At 53.0% G+C, this 17,922-nt stretch overlaps 2 protein-coding genes across 2 annotated transcripts in view; one reads left to right on the top strand and one right to left on the bottom strand.

The window, feature by feature from the left end:
• The window catches only part of CUNH16orf96 (chromosome unknown C16orf96 homolog), a 30,347-nt gene extending 25,769 nt beyond the window's left edge, over nucleotides 1-4,578 (top strand). Inside the window, exons 13-16 of the mRNA XM_028788407.1 lie at nucleotides 814-976; nucleotides 1,154-1,247; nucleotides 3,593-3,673; nucleotides 4,400-4,578. Of these exons, the coding sequence (XP_028644240.1) occupies nucleotides 814-976; nucleotides 1,154-1,247; nucleotides 3,593-3,673; nucleotides 4,400-4,578 (517 nt within the window). The remainder of the gene's footprint in view (nucleotides 1-813; nucleotides 977-1,153; nucleotides 1,248-3,592; nucleotides 3,674-4,399) is intronic.
• A 7,391-nt stretch (nucleotides 4,579-11,969) lies between these two features.
• Ubald1 (UBA like domain containing 1) lies at nucleotides 11,970-16,723 on the bottom strand. The gene is made up of 3 exons (XM_028788387.1): nucleotides 16,494-16,723; nucleotides 13,513-13,572; nucleotides 11,970-13,046 (listed from the first exon to the last, which is right to left on the bottom strand). The coding sequence occupies exons 1-3, from the start codon at nucleotides 16,611-16,613 to the stop codon at nucleotides 12,696-12,698; spliced, it is 531 nt and encodes a 176-aa protein (XP_028644220.1). The 5' UTR covers nucleotides 16,614-16,723; the 3' UTR covers nucleotides 11,970-12,695.
• Nucleotides 16,724-17,922: the final 1,199 nt, after the last annotated feature.

Raw genomic sequence — 17,922 nt, 5'->3', positions numbered from 1 at the left:
CATATCATAAGGGCTTCATAGGCTTCAGAGTAAAACCTTGCCTCAAAGTAAAAAGAACGAAAGGGCTGAGTCATAGCATTTGTCTGGCATGCACAAGGCCCGGGATGAATCCCAGCACTGCTGAATGAATGGGCGTTTGCAAATAGGAGGGCTTCTCCTTAAGTCGTATAACCCCTGGAATCCAGGGTTAGCATGCTTGTTTCCTGTGAGTGAATAATTGGAGGATCCTCTGGGAGCCCTTGCTGAAACTTTGTTGGGTCACATGGCTTCCTGCGGAAGTACCTTCTATTATCATCCTACTTCACAGTTGAAAAGACTGAGACTCAGACTATGTGACCTGCCCAAGCCCCCCCCCCCCCCGCTAATGAGTGGCTAGAGAGCCTTACCTTATCATTTTTCTCACTCAGCCTAGCCAGCTACCATCCCCTTCATCCTTGGGTGCCAGGGGTCCTTTCAGAGCCTAGCCTATGTGAACTTCTGGTCAGGAGTGAGGTCGGTGGAATGAACAACCGAAGGGTTAGTCAGTGCCAGGAGAAGAATGAGACCACCTATGCTGACTCGCCCGCACTGTGCCTGACAGCTGGCACTCAGCGTCAGAGCATGTATGTGCATAGCAAGGCCAGACCAGGGCTCCAGGTGTGGTTTGGGGAAGGGAATATGGATTATTTCCCTCCCAGAACTCTATTGGCTCACCACATCCCAGGCCTGCCTGCCATTCTGCCCACCTTCCTTGATATGGTCCAGAGCCCTGGGGCCTGTGCAGGCCTCCTGTGTGACACAGGGGTCTCCACGTGGCTGTTCTGTCCTATCCAGGGAACAACAGAAGCAGCTGCATTTCCAGAACTTTGGAGTCCATGAAGGCTTCCAGAAGGACTGGGGTGATGGGCCCCGAAATGAGACCATCTTGAAGCACAAGTCACATGACCTGTCAACAGTCTATCCTTATGGGGACCCTGAGCTGGTAGACTATGACACTGTGAGTCTGGCTGTGCCCTCCAACCCCCACAGAGGCTGGACCCCAGCACACCCAGCCCCAAGTGTGAGACGAAGCTCTGAGCTGTGAACACCTTGAGGAGGCTGTGCTTTGGCTCTGGGCATCAAGGAAAAGGGGTGGCAATGAAGACCCTGACTTGGGACCTGGGTCATCCCACAGGCCGAGGTGGACATCTTGGGGGTGGACGGAGTTCTGTACAAAGGCCGAATGAGCAGCCAGACTGGGACACAGATTGGGGAGAAGGACATTGCAGGTAAGCACTAGTGTTTCCTGTGATTCCCTCCGTGGGACCTGACTCTGCTGGTCAGAACAAGGGGGTGCAGGCGGCTGAGGAGCCCTGACAGTCACCTGGGGAATAGAATTCCGTTATGTGGTACCTCACCAGGCACCAGGAACCAGGGAGGAGCAAAGGACATGAGTGGCCCCTGTGGACTGCTGGGTGGAGACAGCCTGTAAGCTCGTATCAGAAGGAGGAGTCCATGGCAACAACACAAAACTAATCTGAGCCAGACGTGGTGGCAAGCTTTTTGTTGTTTCTGTTTTTCAAGACAGCCCTGACTGTCCTGGATTTCCCTCTTCAGACCAGGTGGCCTAGAACTCACAGACAGCCACCTGCCTGTACTGAGTGCTGGGATTAAAGGTACGAGCCACCATTGACCACAGTGGCACACACTTTTAGTCCCAGGAGAGGCAGGTGGATGTCTGAATTCAAGGTCAGCCTGCTCTGCAGAGTGAGTTTTAGGACAGCCAGAGCCACACAAACAAAACTGAACAAACAAACAAAATTTTTTTCAACTAACCTGAGGAACTAAGAATACAGCTCAATGACAGTTCACAAATGCAAGGCCCTAGGTTCTTTCCCCAGTACTGGATAATAACTGAATAGCTGAGCTGAAGGCCCCAGCTGTAAGGCAGCTGGACACTGGTGAAGACAGGTGGAGAGGGGAATGCTGGACTGGTAAAGAGAGCTGTGCCAGGCAAAGCTGGTCCATGGGGACCAAATGGACGGCTTCTTGAACACCTTTGAAAAATAAGCAGGAGTTAGTTGGTGAAGGGGTGGAGAGGGAAGAATGTGGTCCAGGTTGGAAGAAGAGTAGGTTCAAAGGTCCTGTGGTAGGGTGGGTAGGGAACGATGAGTCTTCTTGGAGAATACACTAGGGTAAGGGGAAAGAACAATGAACAGGGCCAGACCCAGGAGGACAAGGGTCAGACCAGCAAGAGACCCCAACCTTTTTGCATTTTGAATTGGTTGCTATGGTTGCCCTGGAGTCTAAGACCTGGAATTACTGGTTTCACCACTGGGTGTGTAATAAAGTAATAACCAAAACGGAGCTTCTCTGTACACCCTGGAGATGTTTTCCTTTGGGAAAGAGATGTCTAAAGCAGCTCTTATATCAGGAATGATACAGGATCCCCTGGACATCTAATCCATAGTAACCCCATGGGCCGCCCATGGACCAGAGCACTGAGTCCAGACATGCAAAGGAGACAAGATTTGGATGTACTGCTATGGTAGACTGAGGACACACCCCATAGCAGCTGCCAGAGCTAACCACCACAGCCCAAGGCCCAAAGCTGCAGGACAGTTCTCCCAGATCTGAAGGCTGGAGGTCAAGGTCATGGTGCCAGCAGAGCTGTGCTCTCCTCAGAGCTGCTCGGTCTTTCCCTGTCCCAGCCTGCTCCTGTGGCTTTGGAAGCCTCTCGGGAGGGGCCAGGTCACTCCAGCAGCCATTGCTGCTGACGCCTCCACTTTCCTCTTTTCTGACTTTCACGAGGACACTAGTCACTGAACTTCAGGCTTAGTGTAACCTAGAGTCATCTTATTTCTTTTTTATTGTTTGTTTGGTTTTTTGTTGTTGTTTTTTGTTGTTTTGTTTTTTTCGAGACAGGGTTTCTCTGTGTAGCCCTGGCTGTCCTGGAACTTACTCGGTAGACCAGGCTGGCCTCGAACTCAGAAATCCACCTGCCTCTGCCAACCAAGTGGTGGGATTAAAGGCATGCACCACCACCCGGCTAAATCATCCTATTTCAAGACCTGAAATTACACCTGCAAAGATCTTTTTTTCCTTCAATAAGGTCACTTCTGTAAGTTCCACAGAACGTATCTTTTAGGAGCCCACTATGGAACTCACTCACAGGCATACCAGCATCTCCCAGGCTTTGCCCAGGCAGGAACTGACTGCTCAGTAACCACATTGCAGATCTGATGGAAGGGGCCTCAGGGATAATGAAAGCAGTAGTACAGCTAATGTCCGATGAGCCTCACCTCTGTGGCAGCCTCCCCCATCCTTGTCCATAGCAACCGGGCATTTCACAAATGAACATGGGAGGTCCGCTTGGGTGAGGCTGTCTCAGGAGAGAAGAATGGACCAGTAGGGAGACAATCTCATCCCCATCACTGAAGACCTTCTACAGGGACTGAGAAAGGGGCTTTTCTTTCAGGGGGGGGGTATATAAGAAACATTATATACAGAGCTTGGACTGGGAGCAGCTCAAAGGCTTCACCTTGCTTGGATACCCCCAGAGTGAAAAGTCTGGCTTGATGTGGGAGCCAGAACTCTGGGTGGAGCGCCAGCTATTCAGACTTTTCCTCCTCAGCTGTCAAAGTTTCATGTTACACGGTTCCAAACCTGACTGATCGTGTGCGCCCAGGATCCTTACTCGCCCCAGGCTACCCACGTGAGTATCTGACCCACCTGGGGTTCTGGCAGATGTCCAGCTTCTCCTGGTCCTTCCCCATTCCTCTCACCTATATCCCACCCCTTACTCCACTCATCCCCCTCCCCCTTTATGCCTGTTTTGCCCACACCCTGACAACCGCCTTCTCTCTGCCTGGGGAAAGGGGGCTGGGGGTGGGGGAGGAGAGGTTAGGGGGCCTCTAGTTGTTCTGAGCTTCTGAGAGTTTCTTGGCCAGTGCCTGTCCCCAGAGGTCACCCTGGCTGTAGAGGTGGGTCAGATGAGGTCACTTATAGTTCTGAGCGTTTTGGCCAGGGCTGCCAGGAGCCAGTCTGAGAGGACTGAGTCCTTGACTCTTCCTTTCTGGCCCTCTAGAAGCACCTTCATGTCCCCAGAGCAGCACTTCCTACTGTCTCTTCTGGTTCTTATCCTGCTTCAGCAGGGTAATGCTGTTTAGACGCCTGTGCCCAAACTCTGAGCCCCTCCCCAAGGTGTACCTCTGTACTCTAGCACCCATTCTTGGACTTAGGTGTCTCAAGTCACCCTTGAGGAAATGTTTAGGAGCAGGTCTAAAGGAGGTGCAGTGGCCAGTCCTGCCATGGCTTACAGTGTACCTCTAGTCTCCAGCTTCTGTTTCTTGTGGGGATGGGCTGGGGGGAGGACCCCATGAGGCCAGCTGCTTCCAGAGATGTAGGCACACAACATGGGTCTCTCCTGCTTCATCTCCAGCCTTGGGTCCCCGCACCAGCATCAGCTCCACTGCCACTCTACACTCTGCCACCAACACCACGATGGCACGGCCACCATCCCTGCCACCAGTGCCGCAGCTACCACCACTGATCCCAGTCTCGAGGGATCCCCAAGAGGCCCCTGGATCCGCCAAGCGCTTGAAATCTCCACGGCTGTAACAAACCAACCAGCGAGACCCAAGCCTGTGACCCAACTACCATGGGGTCGCCTTCACTCAAAGAAAGAGACCCAGAGCCCTAGAATGGATCCAGGAAAGGGTGCAGGGATCCTGAATATAGGGGAAGGAAGGGTCTGCATAGGGGACCCATGCTGACTCAGTGTTTAACTGTGTATGTAAAATACAAACCACACAGTCCTCCCTAGCCAATGTTTTCATGGATAACAGAGCTTCTGAGTGAAGTTTTTACAGAGCCAACCAAATTTCTTAAGCAATTTCCCCAACAGCACAAAGCAGTTCTAAAACAACCCCCTTTGGGTTGGCAGTGCTTGCCTAGTGGCAGTCCTGAGTCTAATCCTCTAGCACCACAGAAGCTGGTATGGTGCATACACTGGTGATACAAGCACTTCAGTGTTAATGGAAGGAAGACCGACTGGGCCAAGATCACCCTCAGTTACATAGTGTGTTCACAGCCAGCCTGGGATGCACGAGACCCTGTGTCAAACAAAAGCAGAAATCCCTTTCTTTGGCATTTTGCTTAAGGCATCATTAGGCCTAGCATCTCCCTTGAATCTTCCTTAGAGGCCATTAGTTTTCCCACAGGAAGCAACTTTCACCATGCATTATTTTTATTTCCAGTGATCGTGTCTATCAGTGACCATTATTAGGGATTGAATTGTGTGAGAGAGAGGGTGTGCTGTAGTGTAAGCTCATGTGTGTATGTGGGGTATCCCTGTGCATATACAGAGGCCACAGAAAGACAATGAGTGTTCTGCTCTATCAGGATCTACCTTATTCCCTCGAGACAAGTCTCTCACTGAACATGGCGCTAAGCTGTTGGCCAGCAAGTCATAGCCCCTGCTGTCTCTGCCCTCTACTCTCCACTACGGGGGTTAGAGATGTGTACAAGGCCACTCCCAGCTTCTCACATGGGTTCTAGGGATTTGAACTTGGGTCTTCATGTTTTTGTATCAGGCACTCTTACTTTCTGAGCTATTTCTTTGGCTCTATTTCTGAGATAGGGTCTGGTGTGTCCTGGGATGCCTTAGAACTCACACTGTAGCTGTAAGAATGACCTTAACTGCCGGGCCGTGGTGGCGCACGCCTTTAATCCCAGCACTTGGGAGGCAGAGGCAGGCGGATTTCTGAGTTCGAGGCCAGCCTGGACTACCCTGTGAGTTCCAGGACAGCCAGAGCTACACAGAGAAACCCTGTCTCGAAAAACCAAAAAAAAAAAAAAAAAAAAAAAGAATGACCTTAACTATCTGACAATTCAGTGTCCACCACCCAGATGTTGGGTTACGGGCCTGTGCTGTTGCTGTGTTTCTGCAGGGCTGCGAATCAAACAAGGACTTTAGCATGTCTGGCATGCACTCTAGCAACTGAGCTCCACTTCCGGTTCTAGAATTAACCATTTAATTATTTTTATGTCTTAACTAATTTACAAGAAAACTGGGATAGCACCCTTGGTGTAGTCTAGGACTGTGGGTGCCCTCCAAGGTGGGGCTACACCAAAGCTATTGCAAGCCCAGCAGGTTGCCAGCCCATGCACTTGGAAGAACAGCACATCCAGTTCTCTGTGGCAATTAGTGACTAGCCTTGGGATGTGAGGTGGGGGCGCAAGTGCAGCCGCTCCTCTGGACACTCAAGCTGGGCTATTCCTCCTATCGTCTGTTCCTTGTTCATCTTAATTTCACTCCCTTACCGTCCTCCTTTTGTCTCCTCTCCTCCCCCTTTTCTGCTGCTGAGAGTTCCACCCCACTTCATACACCTCTCCTGAGCACAGGTTCCAGGCGTGACCCCTGCCCCACCTCAGAGAGTTCTAGCTGAGTGGGGCGCTGAGGTGGTGGCGGAGGATGGCTTGGGAGGCCACCCGTGTGGAGGGCTGCTTGTCTCTTTCCAACACTTCCTGTGGCCTCTTGTCAATACCAGCTTTTTGGCTGAGGCCACTCCTAGCCAACTCACCTTTTCTTTTTGCAAAGGTGTCCAAATGGGGCTGGGCCACTCCTAACACAGGTGACTCACTTATCTTTGCCTGGAGACCTCACCTTCATACCACAGATACATATTTTTGGTATTTTCTGGACAGAATAAAGTCTTGTTCCTTTGGACTTTAGATGAGGGGCTTGGCCTGGAGCCATCTGTAGGCAGCGGCCTCATCCTCTTTCCACATGGGTGGTCCCTCCTCTGGCCACTGACAGTGAGGCTCAGCCTCCCAGTGCCCCTGTCTAGGACATGAGACGTCTGCAGAGATTCATAAGCTGTTCACCACCACAGCAGCCCACTCTCTGAGCTGCCTCACCCCTGTAGACAGACAGATCATGGGGGCTTCATGGCCCAGGGGTCATACAGCTCTTGAGTCATGCAGAAGGCTGCAGCTGCTGGGTACTGTACTACTCTCTCCTTCACTGTATAAGGTTTGCTGGGGAAGTGGGTTCTGAGCTATGCCTGTGCACATGTCCCTGCCATGTGGACACCCAAGAGTTTTTCCTGGTCCTCAACGAGGGCCTATTTTCCCTCACAAACTCATGTCTAACCCCCTAGCTGGTCATCTCAAAGTGTCCTTCTGAGGTTCCTCTGCAGGTTGAAGAACCTCAGTGGTCAATACTTGAGCTGGTTCCTACAGCCCAGGGAGTGAAGACAAGTCCTCAGTCCTGCAGGTCTATGTCCATCCTTCTACTGTGGCGTAAGTTGTTGGGAGCTCAACTTCAAAGACAGGTCTGGTCCAAAAGTGAAAGGCCTGCAGGTTGGAGGCTGGGAACAGTTAGTTTCCAGGAATGTGTTTGACCCCATCATAACAGGGGAACCACTCAAACCAGTAGAATCCCATCTCAGCCTGTCTGAGCCTTTTCCTCCACACAGAGCTCATAATTCCTGGATTGGGAGTAGCTGCAAGATCAGACTGGACACATGGGCAGGGGAGGGTGACCGACCGTCTTGACTTGTCAATTGGCATAGGACATCTCAGGATGTCAGCATTTGTATTTTAAGATCAAGGTGGTGGCCAGGGACGGTTGTACATAGCTGTAATGTTCGTACCCAGGAAACAGAGGGTGGAGTATTAGAAGATTAAGGTCATCCTCAGCTACAAAGAGTTCTAAGCCAGCCTGGGCTACAGAAGACCCTGTCTGAAAAAACAACAAACAAGGAGAGGTACCCCAATGCTTAAAAGCAGGGCTGTTCCAGAGGATCCAGGTTTGGTTTTCAGCACCCACATGGTGGTTCACAACCATCTCCAACTCTAGTTTCAGAGAAGCTGAAACCCTCTTCTGGCCTCTAGGCATGCTTGTGGTGCACATCTATTCATTTAGGCAAAACACTCAACCACATTAAAAAAAAATTAACCAACAAAGACTGAGATGACGCCGGGCAGTGATGGCGCATGCCTTTAATTCCAGCACTTGGAAGGCAGAGGCAGGCGGATTTCTGAGTTCGAGGCCAGCCTGGTCTACCGAGTGAGTTCCAGGACAGCCAGGACTACACAGAGAAACCCTGTCTCGAAAAACCAAAAAAAAAAAAAAAAAAAAAAGACTGAGATGGTGCTCCGGTGGTGGTGGTGGTGGTGGTGGCAGGACATTGAACTGCACAGGGCCCAGGCAGCACAAAAGGTGATGGATGTCTTCTGCAGAGCACAGGCTCTACCTGGCTGTGCTACTGACGCAGATGTTGTTCAGTGACCACCCACCGGCTCCACATTGCCATAAATGAATCGTCAGGTACTTCCTCCTTGTCTAAGACCACAAATTCATTATCCTAAGGTGTAAGCTACTGACAAAGCCGATGTCTGCATTGGAAAGAACCACCGCCAGTGCTTAAGGCTAAGAGCTGCAAGGTGGAGGCTCCAGAGCTGGATGGAAGAGCATTTCCAACACCAGACTCCACGTGGGCTGACCCTAACACAGCACGCTGACTGGCTCTAGGCAGTGACTCCCAATCCACACTACCAGAGAAGCTTCCCTTGTCCTACCAAGCATGCTCTATGAGGATCTGGGGAGAATGACTACAGCCGAGGCTACTGTCCACCCCGGTGAGCAGAGCAGGACTTCTGCTGCTGGTCCTCCAGCACCTTGTATGCAGTCAGTCACAGACTTGGCTTTGCCTTCTTGGGCCAGCTCCACCCTTGTCCATCTCAAGAGGACCCAGCACCTCCCACTAAAAAGAAATCGTTTTTAAGGCTCATTTGAGGTACATATTTTCTTAAACACATGTGGTAGGCACACACTGACACCTTTCCAAACACAGGCACTGGAAATGGCATTCCATCAAAAGATCTTCATTTTAGTCAACCCAGGAGGCCCCTCCAAACCAGGAGACCCCAGTCAAAAGATTCATCTGTCTTCTGCTGGGCAGGGACTGCTGAGAAAAGGCCCTTAACCAGCACTGGGGACAGTGTGGTTCTCTGGGTTGGTCATGATGTATGCTCAGAGAACTCTGGCTGGGCCACTTGACAGACCCTTGGGAGGCTGAGCAGTCTTTGGTGTTGCCCCACATCTGATTCCCAAACAACAAATCTTTCTCTCTTCAAGGCTGTTTGAAGGAGTCCTGTCAGCTATAGAAAGGAGCTTAGACTTGTGTTCACCGGCTGGTGCCCTCCACCCATCCATAGCAGGCTCTTACTCTGCAGTTGCTCTGAGTGAAAAGCAAGGTCCCCATCAGAGGCTGGCTTATCTCAGGACAGCATCTGGAAATGTATTTCACTGCTACCTATTTAGCCAATGAAATGGAGGGGATCAACCTGGCAGAAGTGGGCCAGGCCGTGTCCCTAGTGTGCCGGCCAGCTCCTGCCACTTGTGGGTTTTCCAAGGTAAGTCAGAAGTGAGGATTTTTACATCAAACCTCTTGACTTTAAAACGCTGACACAGCAAACCAGCATGTGACAGGTTTGGAAGCCCCTGAGATAACTGCCTCCTCCAGTCATAGCCACGGCTCAGTGTCCTTTGGGAATCAGACACAAAGCTTGAAACATTCTTTAAAGCAACCTCATAGATGCAAATGGCATTTTAAGAGTGCAATTGTGAGCCGGGCGGTGGTGGCGCACGCCTTTAATCCCAGCACTTGGGAGGCAGAGGCAGGTGGACTTCTGAGTTCGAGGCCAGCCTGGTCTACAGAGCGAGTTCCAGGACAGCCAGGGCTATACAGAGAAACCCTGTCTTGAAAGAAACAAAACCAAAACCCAAAAAAAAAAAAAAAAAAAAGTGATTGTGAAAAATCACTTAGACACCAGTCATTTTGGCAGGTCGGAACACGATCAACTCTAACAGGCTGGTTTTTGTTGTTATTCTAAGACAGGGACTCTTGTATCTCAGTGTTGCTTTCAACTAAATATATACCTGAGGATGACCTTGAACTTCTGACCCTCCTGCCTCCACATTCTAGAATTGAGAAATTAAAGCTATATGCTCCCATGCCTAACCAGCTTATGCAGTGCCAGGGATCCCAACCAGGGCCTCCTGTATGCTAGGCAAGCACTCTACCAACTCAGCGCCATCCTAAGCCCACAAGCTGGCTTTCTTTTGTTGCTCAGACTGCTCTGAGTATGTATGTGACAGGACGTGCTCCTAAGGATAGCTTACATGGTTGTTCTTTGCTCACTCCTTTGCTGTGTAACCAACCTTCTCTGAACACAGATCATTGTTTACCTTTTTGCTTCTCAGCTTACTGGTGGGGGTAAGCTCTAAGAGGGTCAGGGTTTGTGTTACTGTCACCAGCCACATCTGACTCTCCCAAGTTGGTCCTGATTGAGTTGTTCAGGCCAGTTCAGACCAGCCCTCCAGCCTTGTGTCCTAGCAGCAGGGCTCCAGCATCCTACAAACTCAAGTATCTAGGATCCTCATCCCAGGTAGTTCTAAAAAGGCTGGAATCCAGGATGTTTGGCAAGCACTTAACAAACGGTTAAAATGACTCACATCTGTGATCCCAGCCTTTAGGAGGGAGTTCAAGGCTAGCCTGGACCACACAGTAAGAAAGACTCTGCTTTGAAACAAAACCACTTGCAGCACTCAGAACCACCTGGTAGTGGGAGCTGTCTATTTTTGGTAACAGCTTTGAAGTAGAATTGACACACCAGAAAGCTTACCTTTTCCAAGTGTAAAATGAACCGCTGTCTACCTGCTACTCTTCCCAGCACTGATGTAGATGGGTGTGGAGACCTGGGGTCTGTTTAGGCTGAGCAGCTAGGCATGTGAACCATGTGACTAGCAATGTCCATCTCCAGAGGAGAGGATGTCAGCAGTATCTGCAGTGGGCTCTGACCACCACTACCTGATGGTGCAAACTCATCTGTTGGGTAGGCTTCTAGAACACTGGGCATCACACTGTTTATAGGATGGCCCTCACTATAAGGACATTATATGCCCAGATGTTAACAGTGCTGAGGATAAAAAGTCCTTTCTTTCTGCCTTCGTGTGTGTAACCACCTGAGATCCCCAGGCCCATCTCTCAGGAGCCGCCTCAAACAGCTAGACTCAATGGCAGCCAGCCTCGGTTCCAGCATGTTAGTTAGATATCTTGAGGGCACTTCTTAAAACTCCAGTGTCAGCCAGGTGGATCTCTGGGTTTGAGGTCAGCCTGGTCTACAGTGAGCGCTAGCACAGCCAGGGCTACACAGAAAAACCTTGTTGAGGAGAGGGGAAGGGAGGCCGTGGCAAAAAGCTTCTCTGTGTACCTTGTAGCAGGGCTCATGCTAAGACTGACTCGGTGTGTGGGCTACACACTGGGATTTCATGTACAAACTAAGCTCTAGGGTGATGATGTTCCCACTTTGCCATGAAACACATTTTAAGCAGGGCTGGTGTGGTCCACCACAGGCCAGCCAGGGCCTGCTGGGCATTTAAAAACTGACATTAGGCCATGCACTACATTATGCACAGCCCACAGGGCCACCCTGCATGGCAGGTGACTCCTAGGATCAGATCCCCTAGGAACAATTTCCTACCATCCCTGAGTGGGGAAGCTGTAGAGTAAGACTTGGGCCAAACACACCTCCTCTTTCTTTCCCTCCCTCCCTCCCTCCCTCCCTCCCTCCCTCCCTCCCTCCCCCCCCCCCTCCCACCTCATTCTCTCCCTCCATTTAAGTATTCCGGTTGGTGAAGGAGCCCCACCAGGCCCTACAGTTGGTGGCTTAAGGTCCAAGCAGATCCATGTGAAGCCCAGGCAGACAGGACTAAGACCCTCCGTTTCATCAGGAAAGGGGTTAAGAAAGAGAGGGGGAACAAAAGCTAGGAAATTTAGCAAAGACAGGCTCTGGTAGGCAAGATGATATCAGACCATGTACACGGGACAGTAGACAGGAAAGTGTGGAGTTAGAGACTGGGGTGGCTTATTTAGCCCAGCACCCCTTCCAGAGCCAGCCAGCAACACCTAGGATATATGAGGCAAGACTACAGAGCCTGGTGGTGGTTTGGAATTCTTTTCTCTTTTGTTAAAAGAGGGATAGGAAATGGGGACCAGGTACCCCTGGGCTCTGGGGAAGAGGCATGCAGGGAACCCTTGCAGGCTGGGGCTGGGTAGAAGAGTCCTGGAGTTTCCCATAATCCTCTGCAGGAAACAGCAATGCTGGCAGATAAGGAGGTGGAGTGAGACAGAGCCCTTCGGACAACGGGGTGGTGGGCCAAGGGGCTAGGGGCTCACTCTAACATGCAAAGTCCAGCTGCCCCATCAACTAGGTTGCTTTTGAAGAGCGACATACATATAAATACATAAGACGCAGCTACACGCACACATGCGGAGAAGGCTCTGCATTCCCAAGGGTAGGGATCTAGGCCTACTGACCCCAAGACAGGAGTCAGCCATGTCTCTGCCACCAAGTGATTCTCTGAAACACTCCAGGTGTGGCCAGGCAGGTTAAGTCTTCGTTGGGATGGCTGCTTGGTCTCCAAGGTGCTGCCCACTGGGCACCCAAGCCACTTTGAGTCAGATCCATGCGAGCTGGGGGGTGCCTGTGCTGTGAACTTGCGTGCGTGCAGCTGTGCACAAGACTGCCTGGCTAGAGTCCAGTCTCTCCCCTCCAGGGCTCTGGGGTACAGGGGTGCAGACAGAGGAGGGGTGAAGGGGCCCAGGGAGACATCCTCTCCCCCACCCCACGGGGTTCTGGCCTCCGGGAGGGGGGAGGGGCCTCCCTTATCTCTCTGCCTCCATGGCAGGGTGGGCCCTTGGTTCTGAGGTGGCCTGTTGGGGAGCCAGGGGAGGCCAGTCTGAAGTCGGGGAAGGGGGTGCCGGAGTCCACAGGGGCGGCTGCGGCTGGTGGTGCTGTGGGCCTCCTGGGGGCGAGGCTGCAGTTGGCCAGCTGGGTGTTGCAAAGCTGCCAGTGGCATGGGGGAAGTGTGGTGGGGGTGACGTGGCCGACGTGGCCATTGGGCTGCCGCTGCTGCCACCACCGTGGAAGCTTTCAGAGGCCTTGAGACGGGAGAACATGGTGAGGGCATCAGGGAAGTTGGGGGGCGTGGCAGGGGTGTTGGCGGGAGTGCACATCTGTGGGGGAGAAAGCACAGACGGAGGATTGAGCACCCTTTCCTGGTAGGGCCTTTGCTGCCTCTAAAAAGGAGACACGCCCAGAAGTTACTGGGAGGCACTTGGGCTGCATCTGGCCCCAGTTGGCCCACCACCCAGGGAACAGTTTACAGGAAAAGGCATTAGAAAGGTGGGTTAGTCTGGCATCACGGAGACCGTAGCACCTGGCACAATGCCTGCTGCCTCAGCCTTGAGGCTTTCTAGCCCGTGGTCAGTACGGCAGCCCTGGCAGGAGCTGAGCTCCAAGAGCCAGTGTTCTCCAGGTTCTGCAGGGCCCAGGTTGCCCACACCCAAAGAACGCCTTCATTCCAGTGACCACCCCCCTCCACCTGAGGTTTCACTAAGTGTAGCTAGAAAATTCAGCCTCCCCCTACCCGGACTGGGAGTCACCAGCGTTGCCACTTTTGGGTCTCCAGGGGACACTTACCATCTGGTGGTGGTGGCTGTAGGGGATGTTGGTCTCCTGGAAAAAGGCGCTGAGGGCTGTCTGCAGAGAGAAAGGCTGTGCTTACCCTCTAAGACCTGTTGTCCAACCATCCCAGAGAGACAGGGTGAACTAAGGTCCAGTAGTGTGCCTGAGGCCATCACATGAAGAAATCTCATGGAACTCCCAGCAGGCTGGATGAGCAGTGAGGATGCTCCCAACATGGCTTCCCAGCAGCCAGGGAGCTGTGGCCTAATGAATCCTTGCCCCACACCCTAACACCGTCACTGTGGGTTTTCTGGACTCTACTGTGGCCTGGGTCTGTCACCTCAACTGGGGTGGTGGCACAAATCCCCACCCTTCTCTGAGCCTCCATATCATATACGAACCAGGGGACTCTCAAAGGTGTGAGTCTCAGTGTAGAGGGTGGAGACGTCTTAGCATAACTTCTGTCTCTGGGGGGGGGGTCCTTTACATAGACAGAGAATGACCCAGAGACTGAAGACTGCTCCCATGACAACTTATGGGACAGTTCCCTATCCACCTGTTGTTCTGAGCTACAGCCTCTCCAATCGGAGCTCTATCAAAATAGGGACACAACATCAAACCTAGAGGTTAGAATTGGTGTCCTCCATTTTACAAACGGGAAAATTGAGGATGAAGTGACTTAAGACCCTTGGCTAGCATGAAGTGGGAATAGGACCAGAACCCTGGACTGGGACTCTAGGCCAACACTCAGGACTGTCCAGAGAGTGTGGGTGAAAGAGGACTCAGGGTGAAAAGCCTGTGTCAACTGGGGAAGGGAGCTCCAAGGTGGCCTCAGGGAACCCAAAGGATGGTGTCTGTGCTGGCCATGTCCTGCCTTGGCCTGACTCAAGAAAAGAGGAAACTGGGTGCTGTTGTGTAACTGGTGGGTGAGGGGTCCTCTAATCCACGTGGGGAGCCAGTAGGACTGTGAGCCCTGTGCCTGATTTCACACCAGAAACCCAGTCTGCTACCGGGCTTGCTCTTTTATTTCTCCTTCCAGCATATTCAAATGAATTATTATGGGAATACACTGCTGGAGACACCCTACACCAATGTTCCCAAACAGTGGAGTGGGCATGAGCTTGGTGTCACTCAAGACCCCCTGGCAAGCTGCTCCTCTAGCCCAGCACCCCAACATGACACACTTGGTACTGTCCTCCAAAGAGCAACGTGAGTTCTCTATGGAGAAGCATCTGGGCAACTACACAGAGGTGCCCCCACCCCCAGCCTCTGCCCCCATTAGCACCTGAATCTGAGAATGTGACCCAGAAACACTGCCTGGAGTATGCTACCAACCAGGAGGGTGGGGGAGGCTAACCATGAGGAACCCGTCACTCCTAGGCAGATGCCTCAGGTCAACGGGAGTTCACAGCTTAGTCTTCATTTTGTACATGGTGACAGGGAGACTCTGGAAGCCCAGAGCACAGAGAACCTACCCATGTCAGTCAGTCTGTTTCCAGGCTGCAGGAAGTCCCTAGTCCCCCTGGGGACAGTTTTCCCTAATCTTGGTAGCCATATATTTAAGTCTATTTCCTCTGGCCTGTCCCACACCGATAGATGGGCTGAGTCTTCCACACAGCCCATTTCCCAGGAGACACCTGCCTGCCCAGCCTCGGGCAAGGACCTGCAAGCAGAGCCACTGGGCTCCAGCAACTGCCATGAATGTGGTTTTACAAGTTTTACCACATCCAACCCCAGAGACAACAGGGCAGATTAAGGCTGTTGCAGAGCTGAGGAGTAGGGCACTTCCCTGGGGTGGGGCTACGGGGGGGGGGAGGGGGGAGAGGGCAGAGCGTTCAGGCCTTAGAGGTTGACAAACACTGCTACCTCCAGGGGGTAAGGACTCCAAGGCTATAGGAGGAAGCCTCCCTTCTCCTGTATAGGGACATTGGCCTGGAAATCTAGCAGGGAGTAGGTAAACAGAGCAAAGGCTTGGTTTACAGAGCTGGAAGGGCTACTGTCTTCCCAGGATGGGAGGTTCTGATCCTTGGTCTCCACTTCCTGGCTCTTCCTAGAGAAAATGGGATGGCTCCCATTGGGAAACCAAGCCCTGGGGTCTCCAACTGGGCAGACTACTAGCCCGGCTCTCGCTGTGACTCACACCTGTAAGGGACACAGCTCCAAGCCCTCTAGCCTCAAGATGTTTACAAGGAGTGAATGTGGGATTTTGAGTTAGAGGAAAGCAAGCATCCCAGGAACACAAAAGACTGGGCACATTATTCTACGCGTCAAGAGAAACCAGGGAGTAAGTAGGGGCTAGACTGACTTTCCCATCTTCTGTCTAAAGTGCCCTAAAATTAATGAACCGTATACAGAACACCATTCCAAGGTACAAGTTCCCTTGTCAGGCCTGAGGATACTCAGGCCTTCATAAGGATCCCGCCCCAGTGATCCCTTCGCAGTGGGCTACATATATACAGATTCTCGTAGTTTACTCTGAGGATCGTGCACACCACCCATACACTCCATGCCGTATGTGCACACACACCGCACCATACCCAGCATGGCTACCATTAGCAAACACCACCTATGTACACGCTGCACACACACCAAACAAGACACAAGGGTATCCTATATCAGACACGCACTCGGGCCAGGCTTCGAGTCCGCACACGCGCCCACATGCCCACAACCTTCGATGTGCCCTGCTGACGCCCAAGCGCGGTGCGTGCGTAAATACAGATCCACATGTACGTGTGCGCATACGCCGCAAGCTGCCCACCGGGCACACCGACCCTGGGACCGCTCACTCCGAGCGACTCCGCCTCCGGCCCGGCCCTGGGCGTCTTACAAGCGGCCCTCTGTTTCGTTCTCAGCCGTTACCGGGACCAGAGGGAGGGTGTCGCGTCCTGATAGCCGGGTTTCCGGGGCTCAGGCCTGGCGGTCGATGAAGCCCGCAGCCCACACCCCGGCACGTGTCCACACCGCCCGCACCCGTTCCCGGTTCCCCTACGCACCTCGAACTGCCAGTGGGCCGCTTGTAGCAGTTGCTTCGCCTGGTCGGCCGCACAGCCCGCCGTCAGCACGAACTGGTTGATCATGACCTGATGTTTGAGCTCGTCCATGTTCACGGACATGGCGCCGCCGCGCAGCCCGCTCCGGCCTCCCTGCGCGCTAACCTCACGCGTCCACCATTAGCGAGCCGGCCCCGGCTAATACAAATATTTACTGTGCGCTCTGACTCACCGCGCCTCGCTGCCCGGCGGCCGGCGAAGCATGCTGGGATATGTAGTCCGCGACGCCCCCGCCGAACGGACTGGGGAGGAGCGTGGATGCCCTCTCTCTAGCGGATCTCAGTGGGGCAAGCAGCCCCTGCCCCAGGCTGAGATGCGAAGTTGGGGATCATGGGGATTAGGGACCACAGCGCAAGCTTGCCGCCTCACTGGGCCCCGGAGATCCTGCATCCTGCTGTGCTTAGCATCACAGTATTAGTAGGCGCGCTTTTAGGGGACTAGGAAAGCTTTGGTCCTACTCCACTGCCCTAAAGCCCCGAGTCTTGGAAAACGCCCGGTGTAGCTGAGCATCTGCCTTTCAAGGCGTTGCTAGAAATCACCACCTCCTGGAAGCCGTCCAGAGCTCGCAAGGCATCCTTGCCTGACTCTTGGCCGGTCGTGCAGGAAGAGCGTCTAGAAAAAAGACAGCCCCTGCTCTGAAGCCTTGGAGTCCCCTTCCCTTCGACTCCCACTTTCCCACGCAAAAGAAGAAAAACTTCCAGTAGCCTGTCGGCGACAGGACCGCACGGAGCACGTACGGAAACAGCCACGACTGCCATTCCCACAATGCCCCGGTTTATTTGCATCTTTCTGTCCCAGTGACGTCACCTGAGTGAGGCCGCGACTGTACCAATGGGCCGTCACGGGGTGTTAGGACCTGGCCATATAAGGTAAACAAAGCTGGCCGCCCAATGAGGTGGCGGCGGGGGCGGGCGTATCACGTGATATGGGGGCGGGGCGGGAGCAGGGTGTGGGGTGTCGCAGGCCGTGTTTACAGCCCCGCACATGCCACTTCCGGTTGACGTTGCGGGTGGGCGAGTGGCGAGTCGGAAGCGGAAGAGTCGCCCAGAAGCTGGGGGTTGGGGAGGAGAGGGTTGGCGTTGTTCCCTTCACTGTTTTTTGCTCTCCGTGGCGTCGCTGTGCGCTCCTTTAAGCGCCGTGACCCCCTGCTAAGTAGAACCAGCCGGGATGGGGGCGTTAGGTCAGAGAAATCGTGAGCAAAAACGGGGCACTCATTATACCGACACTACCCTGAGGAAGTAAGGCAGGCCCCGGGAGCCGACTGCGGGCTCCTGAGACGTTTTAATACACCCGGTCCCTTGTTCTTTGCTAGGACCGCTGAAGTCCTAAAGGCGTGGGGCCCAGTTGATACCCAGGGAAGTGGAGTTCTGCC

The sequence above is a fragment of the Grammomys surdaster genome, unplaced genomic scaffold (genome assembly GCF_004785775.1).
Source record: "Grammomys surdaster isolate TR1022 unplaced genomic scaffold, NIH_TR_1.0 125745, whole genome shotgun sequence".
Lineage (NCBI taxonomy): Eukaryota > Metazoa > Chordata > Mammalia > Rodentia > Muridae > Grammomys > Grammomys surdaster.
This window is presented reverse-complemented; position numbering and strand designations above follow the sequence as displayed.